Source organism: Siphateles boraxobius, unplaced genomic scaffold, assembly GCF_051911475.1.
Source record: "Siphateles boraxobius isolate OS27281-9 unplaced genomic scaffold, OSU_SipBor_1 1, whole genome shotgun sequence".
Lineage (NCBI taxonomy): Eukaryota > Metazoa > Chordata > Actinopteri > Cypriniformes > Leuciscidae > Siphateles > Siphateles boraxobius.
The window spans coordinates 30656781-30666008 of NW_027508699.1; the positions used below are offsets into that span (position 1 = coordinate 30656781).

A 9228-nucleotide genomic window follows, 5' to 3' on the forward strand; every position below is an offset into this window, starting at 1 on the left:
TGTCAATTTAAAAGATAATTATGAAAGTCAAGAAAGTCACAGTTTGTCATAAAACAGAAGAGTAACATTTAGTTTTATGTGAAAATCGCTCAATGAACTACATCTCTCGTCTCGCACTATGTAGGCTACGTCACCAAGCTCGTGTGTGTGTACTATGGAACGCGATCGGGGCCAATAGTCTTTAAACGAAACGCGTGAAATTTGGCCGCGTCAACACGCGCTGTTTGTTCGCGTTAACGCGTCAAAAAGCACAGTAGCCAATGAAATTGCTGTATTTGAGACTATATTTGCATATGTGACGAGATGGTACGTATGTCTCTGATTGATATATACGTATACAAACATCAGAAGTCATGTTTAGTAATGAAGGATGTTGTAAAGATACACGTATGCAAACATCAGAGTTATAATTGTTCATGAGGGATAATGCATTGGTACGTAGTGTGTGATGTCAGCCTTATGTCATGATTTGTCATGCCCTTTTAAGTTGTCCTACGTTCTTTCTCGGTATGAAACGCGATCAGGTACCAAAGTAAGCAGCTGAAACCATAACCATGGCTCTTAGAATTTTTTTAGCAAACTGCCAAATAACTTTTTCAGACTGCGTGGAGCTGGCTTCTTCTAATAACCATACTAATGAAGATTTGAATCTTGTAATATTACGGTAGGCCTATGTCCAAAAGTCATTAGGTCTACATTTATAAGAAAGATAGCTGACTTAATGCAACTTGAAATCATTACATGGTATGGAGAATTGTTCTCTCTTACAATACCAGTGGATGTTTAATGGGTAGCTAATAAAACGTATGTAATTATTTATGAATTAAATTATATGTAACTTTAGGTTACATTATACAATATAGTCCTAAGCACTTTGCACTTTTCCTAAGCACTTTGTTTTATGATCTGTTCTGACAGTATTTTTTTCTCTTATGAATACAAATTTAATATGGCAATCTGTTTCTTTGCATTTATATTGAATTAATTGTAAGATCTAGGCTTTGCAGTTAATGTTAATGACAGTGTTAGTCAGCCACCACTGAAGTAGAAGAACCTAGAATTTTTTTTTTAAATTGTATTATATTATATTATATATTTTCCCTTTTACAGAATGCAGACAATGGCCATAAGTGTGGTATGGTCACGAGGGAGATTGCTGGATCCTGAAACGGCAAATGACATGCTGGACCAGGTATCTGAGTTTCTGGATCATTTGGAAACATCGACTCAGCAGCACGGTATGTTCCAAAATGTGTTAATATTAATATGTATCATATTAATGTGTTTGAAATGCTTTGTTTGCATAACCATTTTGAATACTAATTGTGAATTGTTCTTTATTAAGTTTTTTTTTTTCTGTTATCCTTAGTTCCCCAGGGTTACAGTGCTCCCTTAGTAAGGGGCTCATCTGGCCATCCACGATTCTCCATAACCGAAGAACAGTTGCGTTTTCTGCTAGAATATAATTTTTCTACAAAACAAATGGCAGAAATCTTGTGTGTGTCCAGGCGAACTGTGAAACGTCGTTTAAGGTGAGGTTGTTTGTCTTAGTTGTTCATGCAGTCTTTTTATGCATTTAAATTGTACAGATAAGTAATGCATCTTAAATGTTAATGCAATATTCAGGGTTAATTTTATGTACAATATCACCTAAAAATCTAGATCTGTATGTACGTGGTATTTAAGTTGCACATAAGTCCATTGCAAGTGGTGGCATGATGTCTCAGTGGGTAGCGCTGTCACCTCACAGCAATAAGGTCCTGGCTCTCTGCATCTCCCCTACATTTACATTTTACATTACATTTATTTATTTAGCAGACGCATTTATCCAAAGCGACTTACAAATGAGAACAATAAAAGCAGTTACACTAACAGTAGGACGACAATATGCAAATGCTATGACCCTTCTCAGTTTAATCTAACACAGTACTTGTTCTTTTTTATTTTTTCATGAATAGAACAGAAGAGAAAGTGTTATTATTACTGGATCAAGTGCTGCCGAAAAAGATGCGTCTTCATGTACAGGGTGTTTCCCCCGCCTATGGCCTGAGATGCTGAGATAGATTCCCATGACCCAAACTAAAGCATACGGATAAATAAGTCTGACTCTGAACTACTCAAAAACGTTATTCACACAGTCATATGCCTCATTGTTTCATCTAAAATTGTCAAACCCACACAACCCCTATTTCAACAAACAGTTTGAAAAAGTTTTAAACATCAACAGTGTTCAGTATTGAGCAGCAAATATTATATAAACTATATATAGTGATAGGGATAAACCCTAAGGATAATTAATTAATTGATTGATTGACTGATTTTAAACAATATTAACTTAATATACATATAGAGGAGAATTTGAGTAAAGGGCAACAAAGTTATATTGGGTTTGAATCCATGAGTCTCACATTTGCTCTCTTCTATCAACAGGGAATTCCGTATTTCACTTAGAGACAGATACACTGATCTGTCCGACTCTGACCTTGATAACAGAGTCAGAGAAGTAGTTGGAGGAAATGATGAACTTGGAGCAGAGTCAGTCTGGGCACGTCTGGCTGGTCAGGGTATTGTGGTGCAGCGGCACAGAGTCCGACAAAGTTTAATTAGGACTAATCCAGTGGGAGCAGCCCAGAGAGTCACTACACGTAGACTGCACAGAAGAGTCTATAAGGTTGCCGGGCCAAATTCATTACGGCATTTGGATGGTAATCATAAGTTAATCAGGTATATGGTCCTTCTATTATTTTTCTTTTATGTAAAAAGACCATGTGTAGACTGTGGCATACTGCTAAAACAAACAAATGGATAATTTTTGTTTAATTATCATTCTTTTACTCGGGTTTCATTGAAAGGTAACATGCACAATATTATTGATGGCACCCAAGATGTTATCTGCCAAATACAAATAAATCCAGTAGTATTCATTTCCATCACCTTCTGCATACTTGGCTTTAGATCTTTTGAGATGACTACCAGAATAAATGTTACGTAATTTGATCAGTTTTCAGTTTACCTCACATACCCTTTTTTTTTTTTTGTTAGGTGGAGGATTGTCATACATGGTGGGATTGACGGGTACAGCAGGCTTGTTGTATTCTTAAAGGCTTCTTCCAACAATCGCAGTGACACAGTTTTCCATAGTTTTGTAGAAGCCATTGGCCAATATGGTTTACCTTCAAGAGTCCGCTGTGATAATGGAGGGGAGAATAATGCAGTCTGCCTATTTATGAATGTCTTCCGGGGATTCACCAGGGGAAGTGCTCTGAGAGGAAGGAGCACACACAACCAAAGGATCGAGAGATTGTGGCGGGACGTTTGGCAGGGCATCTCCAATACTTACTATGCATTATTCATGCTTTTGGAAAGTGAGGGTAAAATTGACAGTACCAATGAAATGCACCTGTGGGCATTACATTATGTGTATATACCTCGAATCAACAGGGATCTCCAACTGTTCATTCATCAATGGAACCACCACAAGCTGATAACTGAACGGTACATGTCTCCCCATCAGCTCTTCATTCAAGGATGTCTCTCACAGCTAACTCAAAACCAGACAGGGATACGTGGAATCCTTGGAGCAGACGAAGAGCCAGTTGCAGAGCCAGTTGCAGATGTTAACATTCCTCCAGCTTCAGAAGAAGTTACCCGCCAAGATTTTCAAACAATTTTCAACTGGCCAGAATCTGTTGAGATTCCTGCCAACCACTTCAACATTCAAGGAGGAGTCATGGAACAACTTGTGCAGCAGGTCAACCCTCTTGGTGGAAGACGTGATGATTTAGGAACTGATCTTTTGGAGCAAGTTCTTAATTTCCTTGGAAATATTCCTCAACCCATATAGATCACACATACACTGGAACAATTGTTTGGAATATTTAAGATTTTTAATGTTTTTTCTTATAGTCACTTAAGCTGCATTTATTTGATAAACAATATGTTAAAACAGGAATACTGTGAAATAATATAAATTAAATTACAATTTAAAATAACTGTTTTCTATTTAAATATAGTTTAGAATGTAATTTATTTCATTGCCCTTACAGGAAACATTCAATATTATTAACAATGTTGAAAACTGTTTAATATTTTTGTGTACACTATTGGACATTAATATTTAACATTAACAATGCTATTTGTATGCGGTAAGAATGTATTAAATTGATCAAAAGTGACAGTAAATCATTTTATAATGTTACAAAAGATTTTTTTAACTTTCCATTTTTTAAACTAAATCCTGAAAAAGTATCATGGTTTAGTTATCACAAACTTATGACGAATCACAAAAATATTAAGCAGAACAACAGTTGTCCACGTGATAAAAATCATAAATGTTTCTGAGCATCAAATCCGCATATGAGAATGATTTCTGAAGGATTATGTGACAAGACTGGAGTAATGCTGAAAATTCAGCTTTGAGTATATTCACAGGAACAAATTACATTTGACAATATATTTACATAGAAAACAGCTATTTTACATTGCAATATTTCACAATATCACTGTTCTTGCTGATTATTATTAATATTTATTAAATAAATGCAGCCTTTTGTGAGCATTAGAGACCTATTTAAAAACATCTTAAACATTTTAAACTTTTGGTCATCAATAATATAAATCATATAAGTTCTTCCTATACCACTCACTCTTTTTAAGATTGAGCAAGTATTCATTTTGAGTGCTCTACTCACATAAACCTAGATTGCTGAAGTAAATTGTTTGTATTTACAGCATTATATTTAGATCTTTGCATTTCACAATGATTTTGAGAAACAACGCTGTACTCATTTATAAACATAACTGAACTACAGTCTATATATTTATCTAGAAATACATGACCAAGGACTGAAAATAACATTTCTTATTTGGAATCTGCAATAGTGTAATGCAATAAAACAGAAGATGCAATATTTCCTCTTAATTTTGGAATTTTAATTTTCAGAGAAAAGACAAACATTGTAGTCTTAAATGAATTATGCACCAACTGTTGAAACTACCAAATCCACTTTTAACATTGGAAGTGTTCTCTTTTAATTTTTTATTTCTAAACTGTTTTACTGTTTAACATTCAAGAACATAATGTTGTTAGAGAAAATAAAGTTTTTGCAAAAAAATCTCACTGAACTTAATGAGATAGTTCACCCAAAAATGAAATCAATCACCCTCATGTCGTTCCAAACCCGTTAGCCTTTCGTTCATCTTCAGAACACAAAAAGATCTTTTTGATGAAATCTGAGATCTTTCTGTCCCTCCATTGACAGCTAGGCAAATACCACTTTGACGTTCATAAAAAGATCGTAAAACTAATCTATATGAATTAACCATTTTATTCCAAAATATTCTGAAGAGACACGATTGCTTTACATAATGAACAGATTAAATCTAGGCTTGTATTCACAAAAAAACTTTCATCAACACACATAATTTATGATAAACATAAGCTCAAGCATGTTTGAGTGAACGAACCTCATTGGTTCTCGCACGACAAGCGAACATGCTTGAGCTTCTGTTTAACACAACTGATGTGTGCGTTGAATGTTTATATGTGAATAAAAGCCTAAATTCAATCTGTTCATCATGTAAAGCGATCGAGTCTCTTCAGAAAATTTAGACTAAACTGCTCTGTTCATATGGATTACTTTTACAATCTATTTATGAACTTTTTGATGCGTCAAAGTGGTAGTTGCATAGATGTCAATGAAGGGACAGAAAGCTCTCAGATTTCATTAAAAAGATCTTCATTTGTGTTCCGATGATGAACAAAAATTTTACGCGTTTGGAACGACATGAGGGTGAGTAATTAATGACAGAAATTTCGTTTTAGGGTCAACTATCCCTTGAATTAACAAATGACTAAATTTACTAAATTAGATTTTTCCAAATCCAAGGTACCCTTTAAGTGCCGTGTTAAGCAGGTCAGTAAACTCCTCCTCTTCTTGGATACCTCGAGGCAAAAAGAGCACCATGCCACAAGTTGACGCAAATGGAAGCCGGCGATTTTCTTGTGTGTAAAACTCAATTCTTGGTTCTCCGGAGAAGCCCAATGGGGGAATGCTGTCTGCACCAGTAATAAATACCAGCATCTCCTGAAAGGTGATTGTTGATTGTTTTTCTGTAAAATCAAGAAAATTCAATATTATATTTTATTGATAGCATATTATAGTTAATTGATCAGCTGTATAAAGGCAATATCACACAACGGTGCTGTTGTTCTGAATATAAGAACAGCTGTGCCTGTTAAAACCATGCAAATACTGTTGAAGACAGAGTGATATTGAAGAAAAGCATAATCATAAAATATGACAATATTAGTCAAAATTATCCCAGTCTGATTACCAGAGGTGGAAAGAGTAATAAAATATTCTACTCAAGTAAAAGTACTACTACTTCAATGAAATTTTACTTAAGTACAAGTAAAAGTACCGGTCTAAAAATCTACTCAAGTAAAAGTAAAAAGTAGCTCATTTAAAATTGACTCAGAGTAAAAGTTACTGAGTTACTTTTTTAACAGCGGGGGTGGGGTGGGGGACCCTCCCGTGTAGGGTTGTAATGGTATAAGATTTTCACAGTATGGTAACGTCTCAGAAAATATCACGGTTTACAGTATTAATCAATTGTTAAATAAATAAACTGTATTATTAAATTATGGGTATTATTATTATTATCATCAGTTAAAATGACAGTTAAATTAATGAAAACAGGATTTTTTTTTGGTTGAACAAATGCTTTTATTATAACAAACTTGAAATAATTTGTTTGTTTATTAAAATTTCAATAAAACATGTCTAATCAATTAAATTTGATAATTAATAATGAATTAGATTAACAACTTATTTTTAACATTAATAATTTATTAAAATGTTTAAGAATAATATTGTCCTATGAAATGTATTTTATTCAGAAAATTAATGTTTCTTTTTATTAGGGGTGTAACGATATTCGAACCAAACCGAAGAACCGGGATACAGAACCCACGATTCGAATGGCGATACTCTCATGGCGTACTGAACACGCGCCGCCCTGCAAGCGACCCCGGCCCCGCCCAGCCCGGCTAATTGATTGGACCTGGAATCAGTGTTGCCAAGTCCGCTTATTATAAGCGACTTTGGGCTTGTTTTTCTGTAAAGTCGCTTACAAATATTGGTAGTCGCGGGTCGCGTTTTTTTTTGGGCTTGTTTGTAAAGTGTAGTTGCTTATTTGGGCTTGTTCTCAGCTCGTTGTCAAGCAGATATTTTCTATATGTTATTTAAACGTAGGAGTTTGTCTTGCCTGTTCCCTCTGTCTCTCCCCTTTCCCTATACACAGAGTTTTTTCCCCACCCACATCCTGCTTCTAATTGGCTCTGACCCAGATGGCAATGAGTACTAGCCAATCAGAGGCAGAGCAGGGCAATCGTTTTTTTTTCTGGTTAGGAAAACGTCAGTGAGTGACGTTTAAATGAAAATACGTGCGAGTCGCGACTGTCGCGACTGATGGTGACTGGACTGTAGGAGAGTTTTTATATATAAATTATATTTTAGATATTATAGATATAGATATTATAGTTTAATATTGTTTAACCCTTTAACTGTCACTCCCCCTTTTTTCGCATAGACATGAAAATCCCTATTCAAACTTAAATGGTTGTAATTCAAGAATGCTTTGGAATATAGACCTATGGTTGGTCTTGTTTTAAAGAAGACATTTGCCAGATTAATGTTGAAATGAAGTATTATGAAGTTATGAAAGTGAAACAGAAAAAAAGTTATACAAGTTTGAGTTTATGAAAATGAACAATGTAAAAATATAATTATTTATATTTTATATAAAATATATATATTACAAAATATATTTTACTCTAAAACTGCCAGAAAATGTAAGCCAAAAATCTGAAGAAGTTGTGTTCCAAATTTTAGGTTGATATCTCAAAAAATGAGCTTTCAGTAAGATTTTATTTGGCCGCAGTACCAACATTTTTCACTAGATGGACAGCCAAGCTTCATTACAGAAGAAAAATAAACTACCGTGTGCACAGTTTTACAAAACAAGGCACAGTTTACCAATCTGTCCACATGAATGTAAATTGACAATCTGTACCCACAGTTTAAAACTATCTGTCACCACGGATTGTAACAGTAGCGGTAGCGCGGAGTAAACGCGATCATCTCTTCCTCAGTTACAGAATAAACATGAATGGACACCTGAAGATATGTTGAAAAATACAGTATACTTACTGAAAGGCATCATAACTCGTGTAATCGCTCAATCAGTGTTTCATCAGCGCAAAGACGTCAATAAAACTGCATAGCTTGTCACTAGCATTATATTTACCTCAGCAGGCTAGTGATTAAAGTGTCCACAACTTGTTGGTTCCTAGAGAAATGAACTCTTGCACTAAATAAATGCAATATTTATCCTATATATTATATTTTACTTAACCTGTTAATTATATCTTGATTATTTAAAGTACGTTTAAAATATCTTTAATGAAAATGACAGCAACTGTATCAAATTATTATATTTCAATAAAAAATTAGAGTAAAGTTAATGCAAAAACTGACAAAGACACAATTTTTTCATTAAACCACTGTTTAATTTTTTTTTTTAGCTTTCTAAACCGAACCGAACCGAGACATCAAAACCGTGGGAAAACCGAACCGTCAGTTTTGTGTATCGTTACACCCCTACTTTTTATGATTTAATCCAAATATATTATCAAAAACGGTGGTAGGCTAATCAAATGTAAATTTAAACTTGTGTCCTTTTATTTTTTGGGGAAGCGCTGCAAAAAAAAGATTTACTAAATTAAACCATGGACAAAAAAAATATTCCTATAAATAATGTTCAAATAAAATGTATTATTATTGTTATTATTATTATTTTGAGAAGTAGGCTACGTTCTACGTTCTACTGTATGCCTACAATAGTAATATATTTCTGTCATAATTTCTCCTAGTAAAACCGAACTTTTATTTTGACGGTTTGTGAAGACCTGTTAAAAGTGTATTTGACAATGGATTTTCTCAAATAAAATTATGAAAATGCTCATTAGGCGTTCTCTCAGAGCAGCTCTGGAAATGTTCATGTATTCATATCCTCAAATTGTTTGTGAGACGCTGAAAACACCATGAATGTCACGAGTACTTGAGTATGTAGTAGACAAACGCAGCTCAGCAGAACAAATAGGGTTAACTTATATATTTACTTGCAGTATTTTTGTGCTTAGCTTAATTATCCACAGACCATGTC

General features: G+C 34.2%; 1 protein-coding gene across 2 annotated transcripts; it reads left to right on the forward strand.

Moving 5' to 3' along the window:
* Positions 1-183: 183 nt before the first annotated feature.
* LOC143741214 (uncharacterized) lies at positions 184-4910 on the forward strand. Of its 2 annotated transcripts, none has more exons than XM_077233677.1 (5): positions 184-306; positions 1111-1238; positions 1370-1532; positions 2431-2724; positions 3043-4910. In XM_077233677.1, the coding sequence occupies exons 2-5, from the start codon at positions 1112-1114 to the stop codon at positions 3842-3844; spliced, it is 1386 nt and encodes a 461-aa protein (XP_077089792.1). In that variant the 5' UTR covers positions 184-306; position 1111; the 3' UTR covers positions 3845-4910. The 2 variants fall into 2 exon arrangements, with proteins under 2 accessions (XP_077089792.1, XP_077089862.1); XM_077233747.1 differs by lacking the exon at positions 184-306 and adding an exon at positions 354-434.
* Positions 4911-9228: the final 4318 nt, after the last annotated feature.